We start from the raw sequence: 24,437 nt of genomic DNA, 5'->3' as shown, positions 1-24,437 counted from the left end.
CAAGGTGCGTTCTATAGAGCGAAAAATATGGTACTTTTTACTTCGATATATGCCCACTAGGTGGAGCTCTCGATCTCTCCCTTTCCTTCCTTTTCCTTCAATCAGGTCTTTCCACTAGACTCCTGAGTGGGCTGTACCATTTCAGGCTTGTGGGTAAGAGCGAACCATTTTGAACGTTCCTCTGGGTAACACAGAATTCTCTGCGTTAAAAAAAAAGAAAAAAAAAAGATCTGCTCCTTCAGCCTGCTTATTCATGCAGGAATAGTTTTGTTTAGCTATAAGCCATAGCAAAACAGGAAGGGGGAAAAGGAACTGTTCAAGAGTTGAGCAACGAATTTAGTTATTAATTCCCAGGCAACAGCGCAAATAAGGAGATGTGCGCAGTAACGTGGTTTTCATGATCAACCTCCAACAGATTTCCCCCCACAGGGATCTTTTATAAAGCAGACATAGAGTTGTATATAATTGCCAACCTCTCCCTGTGGCAATTTTGCAAAATACAAGAAGACATTGTGACTTATTATTATTAACCAGGAAGACATTGAATCTTAGCTCTGTGAAGCGTTTCCTACATGGAGCTGTGTAGTTACTTCTCTTTTTAAAAACTTTTTGTGTGTGGCTATTTTTATTAATACACGTCCAAAGATTTCCAGAAACTTGGGCCCAATACAAACCAGTAAACACACCGGGATAAAAGAAGTGCTTTTAAAATCTAAAAAGGGGACAAAAGAAAAATAGAAGAAGAAAGGGGAAAGAGAGGGAGAGGCAAAAAGAAAAAAGGGGGAGAAAAGAAAATGAAAGTAGGATAAAAAGAGCTGTGTGGTCATTTTTGAGGCAGATTCATGGAGGAGGTTTGTTGTCTGAATTGCAGGGAGTGACTCTCTCTTTGCGGGAGCATTAAATGGTTCCGTTCCCAACCTGCAGTCTGAATTGGTACAATCTGCTTTTTTTAGGGAGGGTGGAGTTCACCTCTGAACTCTCCCACCACCGAACCCTCTGCACCCCACTGCCCCAATACTTGGCAGGGTGCAGCGACGTAGGGAAGCCCCTTCCCTCCTTCCCCCTGCGGCTGCAGACTCTCTTTTAACAGGACTGGAACGCCTCTCTTGCCTCTCCAGGGGGTTCCGCTGGACACAAGCAAGCTGCCGGCCGACCAGAGACTGCCCCCGTACCCCTACAGCCAGCCGGGGATGCTCCTGCCACAGAATCAGAAGTCCCTCCACCAGGCGCAAGGGCCGGCCTCTCAACAGGGGCGCCAGCCTGCCCAGCACCAGCATCAACACCAGCAACAGCAACAGCACCAGCAACAGCACCAGCAGCAGCAGCAGCAGCACCTGCAGTCCCAGTGCCCCTACCCAATGCATTACCAGTCCAATTCTATGCTGCAGAACCAGTTTGGCCAGCAGCTGGGTGACTTCGGCCTGGGCAATGTGAGTATACTTGGTGTCTCCTCGTCACTTGCCCCACCTCCTAATAATAATAATAATAATAATAATAATAATAATAATAATATCTTTATTGTCATTGCCCCCTTCGGGGACAACGAAATTACTTGACTGCTCCATAAAAACACTAATTAATCAATACAGTATAATACAGCAAGGGAGATTAGATGACTTTCAAAGTCCGGGCTTCCCATTCAGGGCCGAGATCGCTCTGGAGAAGAAGCTGTTCTTAAGACGGCTTGTTCTTGTCTTCACTGTCCTGTATCTCCGTCCCGACGGCAAGAGCTCAAAGAGACAGTGACCAGGATGCAATGGATCTTTTACTATGTCCAGTGCCTTCCTATGGCACCTTGTGGCATAAATCTGCTCTAAGGTGGAGAGTGGGCAGCCAACAATGCTCTCTGCTGCCTTAACAACCCTGCACAACCCCATCCTCTCCTGGGTAGTACAGCTTCCGTACCACACACATAAGCCATAAGTGAGCACTCTCAATGGCACAGTGATAGAAGGCAAGCAGCAGTTTCTGCGGAAGATGGTTTTTCCTTAGTATTCTCAAAAAGTACAGTCTCTGCTGCGCCTTCTTCACAAGCCCCCTTATGTTGACACTCCAGGACAGATCCTCTTGTAATTCAATGCCCCAAAATCTGAACGTTGCATAATGATAATAATAATAATAATAATAATAATAATAATAATAATAATAATTTTATTTATACCCTCCCGGCTGGCCTCAATCAGAGCCAGGGCTTTTTTGGCTGTGGCTCCGATCTGGTGGAACGCTCTGTCACAAGAGACTAGGGCCCTGCAGGACTTGACATCTTTCCGCAGGGCCTGCAAGATAGAGCTGTTCCACCAGGCCTTTGGCCAGGGCACAGCCTGACCCCCTCCTTTGGCAATCCTCACAGAACTCTAGCCCAATGGTTGCTATTAATTTGATTTGAACTGATTTTATAATGGAATGATTTTAGAATGTTGTGTTATTTTACTGTTGTTAGCCGCTCTGAGCCCAGCTTCGGCTGGGGAGGGCGGGATATAAATAAATTTATTATTATTATTATTATTATTATTATTATTATTATTATTATTATTATCCTGCCCTCCCTGGCTAACACGAGTAAAATTACGGCGGCTAACACGAGTAAAATTACAATAAAAGCATAATGGGGGGGGGGGGAACCAATTTAAAATACAAGTTAAAATGCAATTTAAAATGCAGCCTCATTATATTAAAATATTAAAAGCAGCTCAAAACAACTCGTAAACAGAGAAATAAGGCGGCTCCTAAAACTGCACAGCTCAAGCACTGGCAACTCCTTGATTGCAGCCAATTCATCAGGCAGCTTCTTCCTGTCTTCCCATACCAAGCGGGTGAAGCGAGGGGTGGTTTTCTGGGCCTGCCTGCCTCAGGGGTGTGTGTGTGTGTGTGTGTGTGTGTGTGTGTGTGTGTCACAGCCCATCCTCCCCACCTGCCCCATCCTGCAAAGTAGCACCGAAACCAGCCCAGGGCCACACCAGTCTTCCTTTCCGCAGTTCGATCAATACGGCTACGTGGACAACATGAGCGGAGGCTTCGCGTTCAACAGCAACGCCTTCTCGGACGACCTGGGTGCCTTAAATTACCCGCAAGGCGACAGCATGGGCTTGTCGGGCAGTGGGACCACAAACACCAGCAGCAGCAGTAGCAGCAGCAGCACGCACGACCCCCACCTGCTCAACCGCCAGAACCTGAGCAACTCGAACCGCCACGGCCCCATCCCCAACATCATCCTCACAGGTAAGGGGAGAGAGTGGGGAGGAGGGAGCGAAACCCACCCCGGGGTGGGGGTGGGGGAACATCTTGACAGGTAGCCTAATATTTTCGGGCAGGAAAAGTAAGCGCAAAGAGGCAATTGTCCGGATCCGCTGTCTGAAACAACTGCGTTTCTTGTGCAAGGCCGGCTCTGGGAACTGCAGAGGCAAAGGATAGCCATCGTGGTGATTTTAATTGATTTTAATTGATTTATTAAATTTCTGCGCCCGCCTTCATCCGAAGATCTCGTGGTGGTTCGCAAGATGAAAATGCAGGATAAAAGCACAAATAAGTAGAACAAAAGCAAAACAGGATAGCAGCGCACACACACACACACACACCCCAGACAAATTTAAAATACTGTAGAATATTGATCAGCCCAAGGCCTGGTGGAAGAGGGAACGTTTTTGCTTGGCGGAATAGCATGAAGGTGCCAGACAAACCTCCCTCGGGAAAGTGTAACACGAATTATAGTAGCCTTCGATAGATGAATTTGTCTAATGATGTTATTATTTGTACCCTTCCCATCTCAGTTGCCCCAGCCCCTCTGGGCGGCTTCCAACACATATAAAAATACAGTAGAACATCGAACATTAAAAAACTTCCCTAAACAGGGCTTCCTTCAGATGTCTTCTAAAAGTTGTTTAGTTCTTTACCTCCTTGACATCTAATGGGAGGGTGTTCCACAGAGCGGGTGCCACTACCGGGAAGGCCCTCTGCCTGGTTCCCTGTAACTTCACTTCTCGCAGGGAGGGAACCGCCAGAAGGCCCTCGGCGCTGGACCTCAGTGTCTGGGCTGAATGATGGGGGTGGAGACGCTCCTTCAGGTATACTGGGCCAAGGCTGCTTAGGGCTTTAAAAGCACCAACACTTTGAATTGTGCTCGGAAACATACTTGGAGTCGGTGTAGATCCTTTAGGACTGCTATTATACTGTCCCGGTGGCTGCTCCGAGTTCAGCTGCCGCATTCTGGATTAGTTGTAGTTCCTGAGTCGCCTTCAAAGGCGGCCCCACGTAGAATTCTGCAATTTAACTACCGTAGATTCCGGCGTATAAGACGACTTTTTAACCCTGGAAAATCCTCTAAAAAGTTGGGGTTCTCTTATATGCCGGGTATGGGTTTGCTGGGCAGCTTCGCCAGGCGGCTTCCTCCCGGCGCGGAGCCCACTGCCGCTGACCAGTGAAGCTGCCACGTATAAGACTGGGCATATAAGTCAACCCCCCAAATTGGCAGCTGCCAATTGGGGGGGTCGTCTTATACGCCCACTTGCCTAATACGCCAAAATCTACGGTACGCACCGTGTGAGGAAGAAACTTCTCCGTGTCTGTACATCTCTTTTTGCTCTCCGGTCCTTCCCTCCTCTAGGGGACTCCCCGCCCGGGATCTCCAGGGAGATCGCCACCGTTCTGGCGGGCATGCCGGGCTTTGAGATGGACTCCTCCTCCCTGGGTCTGGATGAGGACCTGAGGATCGAGCCGCTCACTTTGGACGGACTCAACATGCTGAGCGACCCGTACGCCCTGCTGACCGACCCGGCCGTCGAGGATTCTTTCCGCACCGACCGACTCCAGTGAAGGAAGGGGGAGGGCCGCAGCGCCGAGAAACGCCACCCCTGCGAGGTGGACCCTCTTGAGCCACGAAAAAACAAAAGGACGACTTTTTTTTGCTTTCCTAAGCCAGAGGCGCCGGGCAAGAGGGGCTGGGGACAGAAGAGATTGTGTTTGCCCGCCCTGCCTTTCCACCCCCAACTGCAGTGTCGCCATCTCCCTCCAAGCTTAAACGCCTCCTAGGGTGCTCTGGGACCGGACTTTGCAACGAGCACTTGCAATCCCAGGTTATAGGGGACCGGGGCACGGGTTGACCCCCCCAGGGGCAGGGAAGAAGCCTCTGCACTGTTTAGAGGCGGGGGGCAGACCACGAAAGTTTTCAGCATCCTTCCCAAAGTGGGAGAGAACGTACGCTATCTAGGTGTTAGTGTTCCAGTTCCCTTGAATCGGGGTGTTGGGGGGCGCTCGCATTCATGTGAATCCAAGTGTCTGCCCCCCCCCCTCAAAATCAATTCCAGCCATTTCGTTTCCCCAAGTTTATTCCTGTGTATATTTCGTACCTGCACCCGATAGCTATAGAGACTTTCGTAGCGTGCAGAGCATTTGGGGGGGGCGGGCGGGTTACGTTCTCGTTTTTTCTCTCTCTTTTTTTGGCCTAATCATGTTTTTTTAAAATTTTATTTTAAAGAAAAGCAATTATGTACATAACTGCCCTTCTCTCCTGCCCCCCCACCCTCTCCTCCTGAGCTGCCGTGTACATGTGGGGGAGAGGAAAAAGGGGGGGCGTTTCTCTTGTAAAGCACTTGTAACTTTGCATCCTTATCTGTCGTGAGGTCTGGCTTCTGTGCTTGAGTTTGGGGCGGAGGGGGGGAGCTCAAAGTAGGGGGGGCTGTGGTTGGGGTTCAGCCCATACCTCACCTTTCCTTCCCCTCCGCCCCCACTGTGGAAGAGATAAACCAGAGTGATTTTATTATTATTTTTTAAAATATATGTTAATTATAACAACATTCCGTCACTGGTTTTTGTGTGGTTTTCCGGGCGGCGGTTCGTCCCGCCAGATCAGGGTGGGGACTGTCCCAGCCTCGGGTCCTCTTTTTTCCAGAGCAGCTGCCCAAAGTCTGCAAGGAAGGGGCTCAGGGCGACGCCTGAGCTACATTTTGCCCCTGGCGTCTGGTCTGCTTCTGACGCAAAACTTTAAGAGCCCATCCGCCCCTGGTTTTCAGAAGCCGCTTGCCACGTGGTCTCAGCGAAAGAGGAAAAACCGATGCAAAATTCTCCGGACCGGTTTCATGTGATCTTGGGCGGGATACCTGGGCACACGAATTTACTAAGGGAAGTGCTGCTGGATCAGACCCATATCCCATCTAGTCCTGCATCCCTGTTCTCGCAGGGGCCCCAATGGGGCACCCACAAGCCGACCCCGAGTGCGAAAGCAGCCTCCCCTCCTGCGATTTCCAGTCCTTGGTATTCAGAAGGATGCTGTCTCTGACCCAGGGGCAGCCCAGGCGGCTTGAAGCAAAACAGAATATGGCAGCTCTTGGCCGCCTCCTCTTCCGCAGCCAGAGACGAGGGGGCAGCAGTGGGCTCCTCGGAGGCCGGTTCTACTGCCTGGGGCAACTGCCACAGCTTGCCTCATGGGTGCGCTGGCCCTGCTCTGACCATGGTAGCTAGTAGCCATTCCTAGCCATATCCTCCAAGAATTTGCCCAGTCTTCTAGAAACATCCAAGTTCATGCCCGTTATTGGCATTTACAGAGTGAATTCCATAGTTAAAACAGCAGCACAGAGCTTTCAGCGACTCCTCTGCCCTTGATTTTAGCGTGCAGTTGTTCAGTTGGCCAACTAGATACCCCAATGTAAACCCAAACACTATGGCAACTCTTCCCACTTGCGACTCTGGCGCCGATTCTGGAGGCAGAACATCCTGGCTAGTGGTCACCGATCGCCTTATTCCTCCCCGAATTTTGCATTGGCCAAGAGTCAATGGATAAATAGCAGAAAGCTCCACATGTGAGATCCAGACTTTTTTGGTAAGACTACAAAACTTGCGAGTGACGGCTGCCTGGAGAATTATGTAGCCAGAGTGCCACCTGGTGGTGCCACAAAATTAAGTACACCTGCAAAATCTCCCTCCACCCCATTGACCTTACCTGGCAGGTGAGAGTCTGAGTGCACTTTTAACTAGGTGAGTAAGGGGTCAGTCCCATGAGTGGTACTCCTTGAGGAGAAGAGCTCTGACATAGATGGTCCACTTGGTCCATTTCCCCCCACAATAATAATAATAAATTTTATTTATACCCCGCCCTCCCCAGCCAAGACCGGGTTCAGGGTGGCTAACACCAGGTATAAAAACAATTGATTAAAATACAACTTCAAAACAAGATTAAGTACAACATTAAAATTCACCCTCATTTCAGTAGAAACTCAAATCAAAAACTTTTTGGGGATGAAAATGTCAAATCTTCACCAAGGCCAACTATCCAGACTGGTCCTGCGTGGGCCAGAAAAAAGCCAGGGAAGTCCCCAAATAGGAGTTCCATCACAGAAGGAGAAAGGAAAAAGGGGGGAGGGGGATCAAGTTGATTCCAAGCCAAAGGCCAGGCAGAACAACTCTGTCTTACAGGCCCTGCGGAAAGAAATCAGATCCTGCAGCCAAAGCCCAACCAGATTCCCCTGGAAAGCTCAGAACTGTGGTGGACTAACATTTTTGGGTCCCCGAAGGTCGAACTGCTAAGAGGGCCCCTTCGCAACCACAAACGGGATCTGGGTAACCACTGATTTCTTTGCCACATCTGCACTACCGACTCTCAAACTTGGGGGTTCTTGAAATATACTGCAAAAGATAAATTGTGTGCCTCAAACTGTGTCTACTAGACCGCAAAACACTAAGCAGCATGGACTAAATTTGCTTCTGGGGTCTTTGGGGGATGAGGCGCTCTGAAGCTTAAACATCATTAGTTTCGTAGTAGATCCACTCCTGGCTCAGCAGCAGAGCAGGGAGGCAATAGCGCTCCCTGCTGTCGCCCTCCGGCAATTGCCACTGCATTGAGAGAGACTGAATCTGGGGGCTCTGCTTAGCTGCAGAAGGCAGGGTGGTGTGTCACAAGCTGCTGCTGAAAAGGATCTATACCCAGGAAGGGAACCAGGTCAGTGGCAGAGAGCACCTGCTGTCCATACCCAAGGTCAAAGGTTAAATCTCTGGCGTCTCAGGGTAGAAATGGGAATGCCCCTGTCTAAAACACTGTAGAGCTGTTGCTGGACAATGTGGACAAGACTGAACCAGATCAGCCCAGCAGTCTGGGCTGGTTCCATGTTCTGTGTCGTCCCCCACCCAAAAGGGCTTTCAGAATCCCACTCAGCAAATTTATTGATGTTCTTTAAAGGGGCTTCTGTTTCTGTTCGTTGGTTGGGGTGTGTGTGAGACTAGGGGGTACAAACCCCTGCTCCCCAATCCGACTTACCCCTTTCCCCATTCCCCACCCCTGACCAAACCCTTCTCCCTTTACAACTCGCCCTCTCTTCCTACTCCCAAATCCTTTTTGCTTGCTTCTTTAGCCCCTTCATCTATTTATTGATATTTTTAACATGCACACTGCTTTTGTGGAACAAGAGTTTGGTTTCTGTTCAGCGCTATTGTGTGAAATCTTTTCTTTTATATCGCAAAACATGCTGCTGCAATGGTGTTGACTATGGACCTTCTAAGGTTCCCTATTTTCCAGGGTCCATAGTCCCGGATTTACAGAAGCCGTCCCGGTTTCTGATTTGATCCTGGAATGTCCCATTTTCCCTTAGGACATCCCTATTTTCATCGGAGAAATGTTGGAGGTTATGGAGTTCTCTAACTCCATAGCCATCTAAAGGCAGCCCTGTATAGGGAAGGTTTTCTTTTAATGTTTTGTGTACAGTGGTACCTCGGGTTACATACGCTTCAGGTTACAGACTCTGCTAACCCAGAAATAGTGCTTCAGGTTAAGAACTTTGCTTCAGGATGAGAACAGAAATCGTGCTCCGGCGGCACGGCAGCAGCAGGAGGCCCCATTAGCTAAAGTGGTGCTTCAGGTTAAGAATAGTTTCAAGGTTAAGAACGGACCTCCGGAACGAATTAAGTACTTAACCTGAGGTACCAGTCTGTTGGAATCCGCCCAGAGTAGCTGGGGCAACCCAGTCAGATGGGCAGGGTATAAATAGATGATGATGATGATGATGATGATGATGATAATAATAATAGAATAGAAGGTGCTTATTTTCATCCGAAAAATGCTGGGGTGTGTGTTTGTGACTAGAGCACCAATGCTGAAGGTGAGAAGAGGCCTGGCGATAGGTCTCAGCCACATCTTCAGGTAGGTATGGGAATGGTTGCTGGCCTGAAACTCTGGACAGCTTCTGCCAGCTTGGACCACCTTGTGAATATAGGACCCCCCCCCCCCCCGGAACCCGCTGTTTGTAAAAATGGCGGCCATTTTGACTTATGCCACTCCTCTCTCCTACATCCATTTTGTGACTGACACCCATAGCACTTCCCTCAAAAATCCAGATATGCCCGCTGTTCTAAAAATATCGGTGATGCTGCTTTTAGACCACATTTGCACCATACATTTAAAGCACAACCTCCAACAGCCATGGCTCCCCCCAAAGGATTCTGGGAGCTGTTGTTAGTCAGGGGTGCCGAGACCTGTTATTCCCCTTACAGAGAGAGAGTTGTTGAGCAATCAATACCTCTTCCTCATGAAATTCTGGGAAATGTAGCTCTGTGAGGGCAAAGCATATAGTCAAAACACTGTGTGCAATGATGGGTGGGAATGCCCATCTTGCCCCCCCCAAAAAAACCGGTCCCCTTTTTAATTTCAGTTTCTTCCCTTTCCTTTTTTGCCAAGCACGTAAAGCTGAATGCGTAGGACTTGCGAGTTACCTGTTCACACACCATGGGATCTCTTTGGTAAAAGTCACGGGATGCGGAGCCAAATTTTACAAAACTTAAATTTTATTGGACTTGAAACCGCCTACAGAGGTATAATCCCGAACCACAAAGCCTCAACCCACCGGCGTGTACATTTACGAACTCAAAGCTTCGTTGTAAATCATTGCCAGGGCACCCAGGAAAGTGACGTATTCCTGGAAGTTCACCACTTGGTCCCCATTGCGGTCCAGATCTTTCATTAATGCCTGTATCTCTGAATCTTGCAGTTTCTGGAATAGACAACGAAATCACGAATTTAGAATGCTCAGTGGAACAAGGCCTTTGCTTTCCGTTTCAACATTTGAGGCGATTTTCTGGGAAACTTGTGGGGGGAGGCAAGGTTTAGTATGAATAATAGCATTATTTTTATCGCAGGTGGGGGGAAGCAATGGGAGATGCTGTTGGTGACACCTTGCTCCTCTAATGCTGTCTGAGTCTCACTCTGCACACGCACAGAACGCGTTCTTTATATCCTCCTTTTGGGATTAAGACCACGCCCTGGCACCTGACTTATCTCCTACACTTTCTCATTTCCTGAGGCCATCGCGTGACAAATTCGTCTATGTGGCTTCCTGATCATTTGATGGAATTTTAACTGAAAAGCTCCTTTCTTGAGGATTTAGCCCAAAGCGGAAGACTGCTGGGTCATGAAGGGACTGCTTCACCCGCTTCCCACCCATTCATATCCCCCTGCTCTCTCTCCATCCACCCAGATGCTTCTCCACTTGTGAGGAAAGGTCTAGGGTGGGTGGGTGTCCTTCTGTATCCGAGACCACATAACACCAGTCTTGAAAGACCTACATTGGCTCCCAGCACGTTTCAGAGCACAATTCAAAGTGTTGGTGTTGACCTTTAAAGCCCTAAACGGCCTCGGCCCAGTATACCTGAAGGAGCGTCTCCACCCCCATCGTTCTGCCCGGACACTGAGGTCCAGCGCCGAGGGCCTTCTGGCGGTTCCCTCGCTGCGAGAAGTGAAGTTACAGGGAACCAAGCAGAGGGCCTTCTCCGTAGTGGCACCCGCCCTGTGGAACGCCCTCCCATCAGATGTCAAAGAGATAAACAACTACCTGACATTCAGAAGACATCTTAAGGCAGCCCTGTTCAGGGAAGTTTTTAATGTGTGACATCTTAGTGTATTTTTGGTCTTTGTGGAGGCTGCCCAGAGTGGCTGGGGAGGCCCAGCCAGATGGGCGGGGTACAAATAATAAATTATTATTATTATTATCATTTCCCCCTCTGGGAGAAAAGCAACTGGGGCAAGCCGTTTTGAGTCAGTGGGGATATAGGTCATACGGCTTAATCTACCCCACCATGGTCACATTGCAGAGCTTTTTATTTGGTGGGGGGAAGAGAAAGCGAGAGACACAGGATGTGTCCCTGTGCACGCCCAGCTTCCTTTGTCCTCAAACAGGAACTCTGAGCATATTTGGTCCTTTTCCCCTATCCTCACCGGTCCAATGGTGAGCTCCTTCTGGATCAGCTCCTTCAATTCCTTCTTGCTTAGGGTGTTCTTATCGCCATCCTTGCCGGCGTACTTGTGGAAGGTGACAACCAGCAGGCCGATAGCTTGGTCAAGAGGTGCTGCCATGGCGAGAGATCTGAAAAAGGGGCAAGACAGAACGGGGGAGAGTTCAAGAGGCTGTACGGATTGGGAGGGGAAAGCCGGCCTTCCAAAGCTTTCCTGCTGCCTACCTCTCTTAACGCAAAGGGACGCGGGTGGCGCTGTGGGTTAAACCACAGAGCCTAGGACTTGCCGATCATAAGGTCGGCGGTTCGAATCCCCGCGACAGGGTGAGCTCCCGTTGCTCAGTCCCTGCTCCTGCCAACCTAGCAGTTCGAAAGCACGTCGTAGTGCAAGTAGATAAATAGGTACCGCTCCGGCGGGAAGGTAAACGGCGTTTCCGTGCGCTGCTCTGGTGCGCCAGAAGCGGCTTAGTCCTGCTGGCCACATGACCCGGAAGCTGGACGCCGGCTCCCTTGTCCAGTAAAGGGAGATGAGTGCCGCGACCCCAGAGTCGGCCACGACTGGACCTAATGGTCAGGGGTCCCTTTACCTCTCTAATGCATTTACTTTATTTTTATTTAATAAAAATCCGTTAAGCATCATTGCATCTGCGTGAGCGGCAGAGAACAAGTTTAAAGAGCTGCAGGCACAGGTTCGAGTTGCACTTGTTAATGTAAAACAGGGCTGGGGAACGTTTCTTCAGCCTGAGGGCCAGTCAGCCTTCCGGGGGCCACAGGCAAAAGTGGCTGACATGACAAATGTGGATTTTGCCCTTGTACACTAGGCAACTTTCTCTGTACACTACCCTCCATCCAGGCTAGGAAGAAGCCTCTGTTGGACTTCTAAGCCAGGCAGAAACAAGGAACGTGGAAATAAGGTCTGGCAAGGGGTATGGCTCAGGAGAAAGAGAGGGTCCCAAGGGCCAGACAGAGAAGCTGTAGGCCCACATTTAGTTCCTGGGCCTGAGGTTCACTACCCATATTCCTTTTCTTTTTAAAAATTGGTTCCAGTTTTTGTTTTGATTGCAACAAAGAAAGAAAATATTTAGATGAAGGGGGTGGGGATGTCAGTCTGGTAGCACCATATTCACTGCAAAAATAAGGCAATTGCTTTCCCCAAGGCAATTGCTGGGAGGGGGGCGGGACTTGTTCTACAAGCTTGCAATGTGGTTCGGTTTAAACCCGGAAGGTAGGCAGCAGGAAAGCTAGCTATTGGCTAGCATCTGTGATGTCACCTGGTTGCCTCTCCTCACAATCTGGGGGAGAGTTTCCCAATGCCTTTAGGATGCAAAAAAAAAAGGATTAGTATAATGCATCGCTTTATAAAACTTTTTAAAAAAAATAAAACGTTAGCCCATCTGAAAGAGGAGGTGAAGGAAGGACTTGTAGCTCAGTGATAAGAGCGTCTGCTTTTTATGCACAAGATCCAGGGTTCAATATCCAGCTAGACTGGGGGAGACCTTTGTCTGAATCTCTGAAGAGCCGCTGCCAATGGTTTGACTCAACAAAACAGCTTCCTATGTTCCGGGGGGCAGAGGCCAGGCAGGCTTATGACTGAGCTATGATTTGTCTTGCAACTAGGCCCACTCGGCCACTGTGATATCTTCTCTTGGCATGGCCTGGTGCCAGGAGACAGAGTGGCCATGTGGCACTCTCTCATCCCAGCTGATCACAGGGTGCGGTCTCTTAATCCTGGGAAGGAACATGCCCGTAGGGTTAAGGACCAGAAGTCTTAGCAGTCACAGCAAGAGGTATTATTTTAGGCTTAATGCTTCTCATGTGCTGCAAGCGGAGTGATGAAAGGAAGAGAATACTCTCTCGTCCCAACCCACATCAAGGGAGCCACTCTCTCGCTGAGCTGCCTGCGGGCCTTCCCCTAAAAATAAAGTAAGATTCCAGTCCTCATGGTTCCGGATTAATAATAATAATATATAATAATAATAATTTATTATTTATACCCCGCCCGTCTGGCTGGGCTTCCCCAGCCACTCTGGGCGGCTTCCAAAAAAATATTAAAATACTGTACTACATCAAACATTAAAAGCCTCCCTAAACAGGGCCGTCTTCAGATGTCTTCTAAAAGTCTGGTAGTTGTTGTTCTCTTTGACAACTGGTGGGAGGGCATTCCACAGGGCGGGTGCCACTACCGAGAAGGCCCTCTGCCTGGTTCCCTGTAACTTGGCTTCTCGCAGTGAGGGAACCGCCAGAAGGCCCTCGGTGCTGGACCTCAGTGTCTGGGCTGAATGATGGGGGTGGAGACGCTCCTTCAGGTATACTGGGCCGAGTATATCTCGGATTAAGGTCTGACTTAATTGGGAACAGAGGAAGCTGGCATATATTGAGTCAGAGCTGTGGTCCATCTAACTCACTACTGTCTACACTGACCGCCAGCAGCTTGTCAGAATTTCAGGCAGGGTTCTCTCCAAGTCAGGGATTGAACCTACAAGGTGCTGTGCCGCAAAAACTACGGTGAGCAGTGGTAGCCAACGCTGTTTCAAGATCCAGTTCCGCAAGTTCTCATTTTTGCACAATCTTAAGGAAGAATCAACAACCCACCCTGAATCTGTCATGGTTTATGAGAACAGCACTGGTTTCTAGATGGGGTTTTTAAGGTGGTGGTGATCTTATCTGGCCTCTTCAGGGAGAGTGAGAAAGCATAGAGGGTGTTCTTGCTGTGCAGAAAAAGATCACCACCTTATCTACAGGTGCGATAGCAAACAGAAGGGGCACGGAGGCAGCGCATCAAATCCTCACGGGGTCTCTGCCATGGGAGCATATTCACCCAGTGCTTTTCCAGCTGCACTGGCTCTCGGTGGAGCACAGGGTCAAATTTAAGGTGCTGGTTCTGACCTTTAAAGCCCTTCACGGCCTAGGACCATCGTACCTACGGGACCACCTCTCCCGGTATGCCCCACGGACAGCCTCAAGGTCCATAAATAGCAACACCCTAGTGGTCCCGGGCCCTAAGGAAGTCAGATTAGCTTCAACCAGAGCCAGGGCCTTTTCAACACTGGCTCCGGCCTGGTGGAACGCTCTGCCTCATGAGACCAGGGCCCTGTAGGATCTGATTTCTTTCCACAGGGCCGGTAAGACAGAGTTGTTCCGTCTGGCCTTTGGCTTGGAGCCAATTTGATTCCCTCCCCCTCTTTCTTTTTTCCCTTTCTCCTCCTGTGATGAAGCTGCATTTTAATGTTTTAATGTTGTATTTGAATCTTGTTTTTTAAGTTGTATTCATTCAACTTGTTTTTATTATTGCTTGTTAGCCGCCCTGAGCCTGGCCTTGGCTGGGGAGGGTGGGGTATAAATAAATATTATTATTATTATTATTATTATTATTATTATTATTATTATTTTGGCTCCCTTTGTTTGCGGTTTGGGGCATCCCCAGCACCATCACCTGGGAGGGCCCCAGTCCCCCCAACGCAGTAGCAAATGAAAACCACACGAGACCCGATGACATGTGCTCGACAGCTAGATTTGTGGAGAGAGAGAGAGAGCAAGGCCCAGCCACGCCCTACAGGTGTACTGCCTCACCCTTAAGCAAACTGCATAGGGACCAGTTGCCTGTGGAAATGAGGGCATTGGGGAGCAACCTGGCGCCCTACAGAACTACAGTTCCCATCAGCCTCGGCTGGCACAAGAAGTGGCTAAGGATGATGGGAGTTGTGGTCCAACCACTAACCTGCGGGCCCTTCAGGATGCTGCTGGACTACAATTCTCATCACCTTTGGCCATTGGCTGATGGGAGCTGTAGTTGTCCCATCCCTGGAAGGTCACAGATGCTCCCATCCCTGTTCTAGAGGATGGCACATCATCACACCCATCTAAAACACTCTTATTCCATGGCTTCCCCCTAGGCACCCTGGGAACTGCAGGTAATTTATTATTATCATTAATATCATCATTAATTTGTACCCCGCCCATCTGACCAGGTTGCCCCAGCCACTCTGGGCAGCTTCCAACATATATAAAAACGTAATAAAATATTAAACATTAAAAAAACACTTCCCAATACAGGATTGCCTTCATAATAAAAGACTGAACAGGGCTGTTTTCATGGAACTTTCAGCTCCCTGAAAGAACTACAGTTTACAGCATGGGTAGGCAAACTAAGGCCCAGGGGCTGGATCCGGCCTTCTAAATCTGGCCCGCAAACGGTCTGGGAATCAGCATGTTTTTACATGAGTAGGAAGTGTCCTTTTATTTAAAATGCATCTCTGGGTTATGTGTGGGGCATAAGAATTCGTTCATTATTATTTTTTTCCAAAATAATAGTCTGGCCCCCCACAAGGTCTGAGGGACAGTGGACTGGCCCCCTGCTGAAAAGGTTTGCTGACCCTTGGTTTGCAGGATGTTTGTAGGGAAATTAAAAGGGCATGGCAGCTAAAACCGGCATGAGAGTGCTTTAAATGTAGGATGCAAACGCTCTACTAATAAAGTAGCAACGAAATTACTGGGACTCTGACTGGAGGAATGGCAGATGAAATTGATGGACTATATGGAATTGGCGGAAATGACTGGCAGAATCCGTGACCAGGGAGAAGAGTCGGTGGAAGAAGATTGGAAGAAATTTAAAGACTATTTACAGAAATATTGCAAAATTAATGAATGTTAGAATGATGTCGGATTGAAGTTAAGTGGTTTCTAGCTGTACAGGTACAAAAGAATATGGAAAAATTGGTTTTTAATATGTAAAAATTTAATGTTATAATATATCAAGATTAAAGATTAGGATTAAAAAGGAGGGAAAGGAATTGCTGGATTAACAAATTGAATTGGAATACAAAAGAGGGAGGTATGAGGAGGTCCGGGAAACAAGTAAACGTAAAAGAAGTGATGAAAAGATGGAATTGTTTTAAACTGTTTTTTTCTTTCTTTTTTCTACTTTGTATTTTTCCTTTTTATTGTTAATCTTTTTATTAATGTGATTTTTCTTCTTTTGAAACTTTAATAAATATTATTAAAAAAACAAAAAACGAAATTACTGGGACTCTGTGTGCATTATCACGCCTCCCCACCAGAGGCCAGGAGGGCGTGTGGCGCAGGGTTGCTGCGCAAAGTTTGCAAGCGGCACAAGCTAAGCAAGCATGAAGGGGGGGGGGGGGAGCCGTGGGTGCGTGTGATGCCCCACCCTTGGGCAAGTCCCTATTTCCATCACCCAACACCCCCCCTCCCCACACATCCTTCCTTTTTCCTGCGCTCTTGCAGTACAGCTTCATGCGTCAGGCTCCAAACTCTCCCCGTTTGGACTCTGGGCGCCTCCCAGTTCTCGAGAGGGTTGCAAAATTCCTCGGGTGGGGAGCGCAATGCCCACCCGCTCCCTCCCGGCAGCCGTGGAAAAACCCCACATGGCAAAGGCTTGGGGTGTGTGGAAGCACAACTTGTCCAATGGGAGTAAAGCCGAGGGAATGTAAGTTTCCATTTACAAGGGAGCGGCTCCCTGAGCGCAAAAGAGCGACGCGCTCGCTGCTGTAGTTCGGCGGCGAGAGGACAAGCGCTCTGCGTATGCCCAGAGGCACCGCCTTTATTGCAGCTCAAATCTCAAACCGGCGGGTGGGGCAGAGGAGAGAGAGAGGCGTTGGATTCCAGAGCTGTTCTAACGCCGGATTTTCCCTGTTTGCATTTTAGCTTCTGGTTAAGTCGCTTTCAGACTTTCTGCACAAGAGAGAGAGAGTCTGAAAGCGACTTAACCAGAAGGCAAAATGCAAACGGGAAATCCGGAGTTAGAACAGCTCTGGAATTCAACGCCTCTCTCTCTCTTTTGCAGAAAGTGACGTCTAAATGAGAAGAGTAGAAGTAATGAAAAGGTTTTTAAGAAAGAGGTTTAAAACGAAAGGGCATCCAATATTTGAATGGAGGTGGAACATCATTAAATAAACCATTGCACCCTTAACTTGGGAGGGTGACCCACTGAGCTCAACGGGACGAAATACCGTTAAATAAATTACAATATCAATATATAATCAATTGCACGTTTAACTTGGGAGGGTGCCCTACTGAGCAAAATGGAACTTAACTTATGTGTGGGCCCCGGTAAGAATTACGCTGCCATCCTCTGCGCTCTTACTTCCGAGGAGACCCGTATAGGCTCGCGCTGCTAAGCTGCTCTCCTGTACTTAGCAGTATGCAAACCTCGCTGAACTCAAGGAGGCTTACTTCCGAGTAGACCTATCGGATCTCCCCCTTAAGAACGAGGGAGGGGAGGGCTAGGGAAAAGGATCTTTCTGATAGGGCAGAAAGGATATTAAAAGGTTCGACTTTTTTTCCAAACTATTCCTAGGTTAGCGGGGAGGAAACCGCATCTCTGAAATGGTCTCTTGACTGTCCCTAAGGAGGCAAAAAGAACAGGGGAACTAGGAATGAGGAGGGAGGGGCACATCTGGAGCAAAAAAGCGACACATCTGGCTCATGGACAAGGGAAATCTTCTGCAAAAGCTTAGGAGATGATGGAAACGAAATGGAGGCGCTGTGGATGGGAGGAGCAGGATTCAAGACTTACCAGAAGCGAGATGGTCCAGTACTGAGTGGCAGGAAGCGATGGGGAAAGTGGAAGCCCACAGCTGGGGCAGCCTGGACTTAATAGGCAGAGGCGGAGCCGAGGCTGTCCCAGGAGGCAGCTGATTGGATGCAAAGAGGAACAACGCCCCCCCACCCCAAAACTTTCTGTGTATTTAAAACTCCACCTTTATTTGCTGTATTAACTCTTTCCCAGGTTCCAGAACCCTCCAACACTTCTCAGGTGCAGAGAGAGAGAGAGAGAGAGAGAGAGAGAGAGAGAGAGAGAGAGAGAGGAGAGGGAAGAGAGAAGAGAGACCTTTTCCCTAATTCCACCCAGAGGGCTAGAAACTTGTCATTTCTTTCCTTTCACAGACTTTCTCTCTTTGCTCTGTGCCTCAGTTTCCCTTTCCAGGTGAGCTTCCTTCTTTCCCTTCCATCCACCCACCCACCTCTCTTTCTCTCTTCTTTTTCCTCCGTGCCTCAGTTTCCCCTCCAGGTGTTCGTTCGGTCCTGCGTTTGCTCTTGCTCTTGTGCCTCAGTTTCCCCTCCGTGTCCGTCTGTTCGTCCTTCAGATCAAACTGGGATTTGACGGGCCCTTAAACACACAGCCGGATCCCCCAATCATTTTCAAAGAAGGTGTGTGTATACATACATATACAGTGGTACCTCGGGTTACATACGCTTCAGGTTACATACGCTTCAGGTTACAGACTCCGCTAACCCAGAAATAGTGCTTCAGGTTAAGAACTTTGCTTCAGGATGAGAACAGAAATCATGCTCTGGCGGCGCGGCAGCAGCGGGAGGCCCCATTAACTAAAGTGGTACCTCAGGTTAAGAACAGTTTCAGGTTAAGAACGGACCTCCAGAACGAATTAAGTTCTTAACCAGAGGTACCACTGTACCTTTTCTAAGCATGGCAACAGGCAAAGACTTACAGCAAGACTCACTGCCCCATCACCCACATCCTCATATTTACAGAATACCCTCTGCCTGCATCGTACAAAACCAGTTGTACCAGTTCCTTTAAGAGCGATAAATGAGTATTTGGCCTTGCCAAGGAGATCTGCTTGGACGTCTCATTTTCACACAAGGGGCCACCTTCCCTTCTGAGTGACCGGCCAGTGGTTGGCAGGGCTGGAAGCAGAAATAATGAATATATGCATGCAACTTTTCTATTGTTGGGAACTGTAGTTTGCCAAAGGGTCTCTCAGCACCCTGAACAAACTACAGTGCTACCCTGTTACCTAGTCCCTGTTCCCCGCCCTTGTTGACACACAGACCTCTCACTCTCCCTAGCTAGCAACGTTCCTCAGATTCTCCAATACTTTCTCTCTGGGCTTTCACATATAGGACAGGTTGTGTGTGGAATGAAAGGATACCGGTTTGCATGCGAGTCGATTTGCTAACATGTACGTACTGGTGCCAATTTTAAAATGATTACTGTAATTTAAGCAGGAATCCGGGATGTGTCAGCCTCGTGGAGAAGACGGTGACTGGGTGATGTGGCTGCCTGTTCAGTCTGCCGCACGGGTGTTCGGTTACTGGCAGACGGGCTGTTTCATCGCTTCTCCCTTTTGGAGTTCCTTATCCTTAAGCTAGATCAGGTACGGCCGTTCAAATGGAGCTGGAATGGACCAAAGCGGCCCTCCAGCTTCTCTGCTTGGCCCTCGGAATTCTCTCCAGCCACACCCACCTTCTCCAGGCCACGCTCCCTCACTGCCCTTGCTAGACACGCTCCTTGAGTGTTTTTGCCTGGCAGGAACGTGTCTTTGCTCTCTGGTAATGTCTCAATACTTCCCCGATTGGAGGGATAAATTTGTGTGTGTGTGTGTGTGTGTGTGTGTGAGAGAGAGAGAGAGAGAGAGAGAGCTAGCTTACTGTACAAAGATAAAGTTGACTATTTTCGGACTATTTAAATAAATATGATAATATGATGAATTTGCAATCAGGATTCGAACTATGAGCAACAGAAAGAATTATGGTTATGATATTTTAAAAAGTGAAGATAGGGTGACACAAAGGGGTAGAATTAAAAAAACACTGCAGAAAATGGGATGGGAAGTCGATAAAACAAAAGAAAAAAATATTATGTTTTGGAATTTTATGTGAAATTTGTAAAAATTTAATAAAATGGTTTTTGATTTTTTTAAAAAAAGTTGACACTTGTTGCTCCGCACTGCTGTGTGGCCCCTAAATCATTACCAAGAAGGGAAGGCGGCCCTCAATCTGACAAAGTTCCCCCCTCTTTGCAATACAGGACAGGGCATGTGACCAGCCTATCCACCAATCAAAATTGAGATGCTCTTGTGCACAGTGGTAGTGGGGATTGACTGGTAGGGCAGAAGGCAGGGAGCCTGGCAGTAGGTGGCGCCAGAGTCGATGACAGGCAGAGCCCACTAATCCTACTTTTGTCCCCATCCTCCTCCTCCCTGCTGAGGAGCAACCCTGAGACTGAGGAAGAGGAAGCAGTTGTAAGAAGGAAGGAAGGCACCTGCAGACTTGGGGTGGGTCGAGGATGGTGGGGCAAGTACCCCCTTTCCCCCTAACGGGCCAGCCCCCTCACTGCATATTGTGCAATGCCTTCATTATCAGATCAAGGGGCGCTGGCTAAATTCCGCCCTGCAAAATTGCTGCTGCTTTGTTATTTTGGCCCTCTGTGTTCCAGTTTTCATTTTTTCTGCAACAGCCTCCTGCCTCACCCTGCACTGCCAATTAAAAAGTATTCCCCCCCCCCTTTTCTCTGGGTAAAAACACATTAGATCAAACGTAATTACCTCCCGTAAAATGCATGCACTGCAGCCCAGGCAAGGACCACACACCACGGCAAGAGCAGCCCTGCAAAATTGGCTTGGAGCAGCACAGAACCATTTGGAAGGCCTTCGCTTCCTCCCAAAACCGCCCAGAGGATTGTGAGCACATTTGAATGCATCCGAAACGGATGCAACCCACAAGGAAAGGTTGCAGTGTGTTCCCGCTGAGGGTTGTGGCTAACAAGCCGCACCCTCTTTTAGGAAATTCCATTCTGTTCTCCCTCCTTGCTGCCCTGGTTAATCTGTTCTCTTCCATCCCAAGTGAGCCAACATAGGAATTTCCCTGACACCAAGTCAGATCATTGGTACACCTGCACACAGACAGTGGTCTCTCCAGGAATTCAGACAGGGAGTCTCTCCCAGCCCTTCCGGGAGATGGCACTGGGGATCGATCCTGCGACCTTCTGCATGCCAAACAGCTGCTCTTGCACTGGGCCACGCCCCTTCCCCATAACATTTTGATGTATTTTTAATCCTTGTTGGAAGCCGCCCAGAGTGGCTGGGGAAACCCAGCCACATGGGCAGGGTACAAAAAATAAATTATTATTATTATTATTATTATTATTATTATTATTATTATCATCATTATTACACCCTGCAGCCACGGAGGACGTTCTGCCCTCGTTGGACAGGGTTCCCTTCCATGTAAGGTTTTCTTTTCCCAGCCTAAATATGTGCTTTTGGGTAGTTCTGCAAACTTTGATATGGCCGGCCCTAACATTAGGTAGCGCAAGGGTCTGCTTCAGGCTGGATGTGGGTAGTTCTGCAGGCTGAAAGCTGCTGGTTGCTGCCTTCTGCAGCCCATTGGTTTGTTTTTTATATATGTTTTGAAATAAAAAATTTAAGGTCTGATAGATAGATAGATAGATAGATAGCATCTTAAAAAGCAGAGACATCACCTTGCCAAAAAAGGTCTGTATAGTTAAAGCTACGGTTTTCCCAGTAGTGATGTATGGAAGTGAGAGCTGGACCATAAAGAAGACTGATCGCCGAAGAATTGATGCTTTTGAATTAAGGTGCTGGAGGAGACTCTTGAGAGTCCCATGGACTGCAAGAAGATCAAACCTATCCATTCTTAGGGAAATCAGCCCTGCGTGCTCACTGGAAGGACAGATCCTGAAGCTGAGGCTCCAATACTTTGGCCATCTCATGAGAAGAGAAGACTCCCTGGAAAAGACCCTGATGTTGGGAAAGATGGAGGGGACAAGAAGAAGGGGATGACAGAGGACGAGATGGTTGGACAGTGTTCTGGAAGCTACAAACATGAGTTTGACCAAACTGCGGGAGGCAGTGGAAGACAGGAGTGCCTGGCGTGCTCTGGTCCAGGGAGTCACAAAGAGTCGGACACGACTAAACGACTAAACAACAACAAAGATAGATAGATGATAGATAGATAGATAGATAGATAGATAGATAGATAGAGTGATACCTTGGGTTACATACGCTTCAGGTTACAGACTCCACTAACCCAGAAATAGTGCTTCAGGTTAAGAACTTTGCTTCAGAGTAAGAACAGAAATTGTGCTGTGGCAGTGCGGCGGCAGCAGGAGGCCCCATTAGCTAAAGTGGTGCTTCAGGTTAAGAACAGTTTCAGATTAAGAACGGACCTCCGGAACGAATTAAGTACTTAACCCGAGGTACCACTGTAGTTCATAAATGCACCAACCAAGCACGTACATCGATATATAAACCACATGTCTGAAACCCCACAGAAAGTCCTGAAACCATTTTGTCCCTCTCAAATTGACCTCAAACATTTCTCTGCAAGGTCGAAGGAAAATGGAAAAGCCTCCCCATTGTCTTTTCGTTCACAAATCCTGTCTTAAGGGTATGTCTGTGTATGAATCGGGTGAGCCTGTGACCTGGCTCAGGAACTAACTATTTGTCATTGCAAAAGACTGGCCAGGCTCCCCAGGGTATCCAACCAAGTGACCATTAACAGGTCTGCCCGACAGGAGATAAACAACGCAGTCAGATTTCTGTTGTAGACCGCCCTTTCTGTGATGTAGGGATGATGTATCTAGGGGGTGGTCTTGAGTTACACCCCTTCTGTGATGTATATATGATGTTTCTGGGGGTGGTCTTGGACTCCAGGGTGGGTAATTTAAAATGTCTATATAAGGGCGGGCACGCCTTTGTTCTGGGTCCTCCTCCTTCTCCTTGTGTGTGAAGGGAGCACCCTGTTGCAACAGATCAATAAAGATCAGGCTTACTAGCTGCCTTGCTTCTCAATATTCTCTGGTTGGCCTCTGTTATTTTCTCCGACTGATGGAGAACCTGCAAAGGACTCTATCAGGGCTCTTGTGTCCCCCATAAGGGAATAAGGGCAGATTTTTTGTTTATTACAGTTTAAATCAACCAGCCATTTGCATATTCGTCGGTGAATTCACCCCATCCCAGATGCTGGGTCTCACCTGGAACACAGCCCAGCTCCTCGGCTGAACAAACAACGGCCTTGAGTCCACATCAACCTGCTATGGCAATGAATAGGAAACCTGAGCACGCAGGAATGAGATCATGCCTCTGAGGGCTTCTCTGTTCTCTGTTCGCTCCAGGTGCAACAGGAAAACGTTGATTACAAAAGGAAGTGTTCTCGTGATGGACTACATGGAACTGGCTGAGATGACTGGCAGAATTCGAGACCAGGGAGAAGGGTCGATGGAAGAAGATTGGAAAAAATTTAAAATATATCTTCAAAAATATTGTAATATAAAAGACTGTTAGAAAGATGTTGGAAAAAGAAAATTAGGTCGTTTTGGGTAGATATGATATAAAGCAAAAATGAGTTGATGAAATTGATGAAACAGAGGATGTTTAACTATATTATTTTAAATTAAAATACGTAAATGAAAATAAGGTTAGAAGGATTTGCTGGAAATACGATCTGAACTAGAATACAAAATTGGGAGGTGAGAGGAGGTCATGGAAATAAGTAAAGGGAAAAGGTTATGTAAAGGTTTAATCTGTTTTTGTTCTATTTTAACACAATGCATTTTTATATCTTTTGTTTTGTCTTCTTTTTTACTCTATTTTCTTGTTCACTTTTTTCTTGTTACTTTCTGCTTTGTTATGGTTAAATTTTTCTTTGTATTTTGTATTGTTTTTCCCCCCTCTTTTTGTAATTTTAAACTTGGAATAAATATCATTAAAAAAACAAAACAAAAGGAAGTGTTCTCTAGCCAGGACTGGAGAGAGCCTGAGTCCCTCTAGGCATTGTGGGAACCTGACTCTGCTCCAGTCCTAGCTAAGGATGGGCGAATGTTGCCCATTTCGGTTTCTCAACTCCCCAGGGTTATCTTCTGTTCTCCACATTACCACACCTGTTATGTACTGAAGTTCTCAACCTGGGCAAGCAGGGGGATACTGTAGATAGTTATGCAAATGAAGGATCGAAAGTGACGTTCAGTGATTGGATAGTTTTTATGCAAATGAAGGATCGAAAGTGACGTTCCGTGATTGGATAGTTTTAGAAAGTTGCTACAGTAACGTTGTTCTGGAGCTCTATATAAGCAGGCTGACTGAGCTCCTCAGCCTAGTTCTGTTCTGGCCTCTGAATAAACAAGAGCTGTTTGAAGAATCGCTGTGTCGTCTGATATGTTCACCCACAACTTAACAACAGCGGCTCGTGGTTTTGCCTTAAAATGGGGGGTGTATGCTACCTTGATCATCTTGGAGGTAAGGTGGAATATAAATGTAAAAATAAATAAATTGGCTTTTGTACTGCTTAGAAGCCTATCTTGGCCTTTGCAGGATAAATAAATACACATTATTATTCGTAGCTCGGCCCCTCTCAGAAAACCCTCGGTTCACTTACTTTGGAGTAAGCCCTGTGGAACCCATTGGGACTTACTGCCGTCTTAAATGCAGATCTGAGTTTTTGTCTCAAAG

At 47.9% G+C, this 24,437-nt stretch overlaps 2 protein-coding genes across 2 annotated transcripts in view; one reads left to right on the top strand and one right to left on the bottom strand.

The window, feature by feature from the left end:
* CRTC2 (CREB regulated transcription coactivator 2) overlaps positions 1-5,789 on the top strand; it is a 39,014-nt gene extending 33,225 nt beyond the window's left edge. The window contains exons 12-14 of the mRNA XM_080984589.1: positions 1,119-1,430; positions 2,976-3,219; positions 4,601-5,789. Coding sequence (XP_080840715.1) covers positions 1,119-1,430; positions 2,976-3,219; positions 4,601-4,809 — 765 coding nt within the window. The 3' untranslated portion in view covers positions 4,810-5,789. The remainder of the gene's footprint in view (positions 1-1,118; positions 1,431-2,975; positions 3,220-4,600) is intronic.
* A 3,955-nt stretch (positions 5,790-9,744) lies between these two features.
* Positions 9,745-17,882, bottom strand: LOC308465106 (protein S100-A6-like). The gene is made up of 3 exons (XM_080984952.1): positions 17,741-17,882; positions 11,189-11,336; positions 9,745-9,968 (listed from the first exon to the last, which is right to left on the bottom strand). Exons 2-3 carry the CDS (start codon positions 11,324-11,326, stop codon positions 9,834-9,836), a joined length of 273 nt encoding a protein of 90 aa, XP_080841078.1. The 5' UTR covers positions 11,327-11,336; positions 17,741-17,882; the 3' UTR covers positions 9,745-9,833.
* Positions 17,883-24,437: the final 6,555 nt, after the last annotated feature.

The sequence above is a fragment of the Podarcis pityusensis genome, assembly GCF_964106645.2.
Source record: "Podarcis pityusensis genome assembly, chromosome: 16".
Classification (NCBI taxonomy): Eukaryota; Metazoa; Chordata; class Lepidosauria; order Squamata; family Lacertidae; genus Podarcis; species Podarcis pityusensis.
This window is presented reverse-complemented; position numbering and strand designations above follow the sequence as displayed.

Excerpts from the sequence above, each read along its gene's own strand:
- LOC308465106 (XM_080984952.1), bottom strand. The coding sequence starts at position 11,326 with ATGGCAGCACCTCTTGACCAAGCTATCGGCCTGCTGGTTGTCACCTTC. Across the intron at positions 9,969-11,188 it reads AGGAGCTCACCATTGGACCG|AAACTGCAAGATTCAGAGAT; the intron begins GTGAGGATAGGG and ends TGTCTATTCCAG.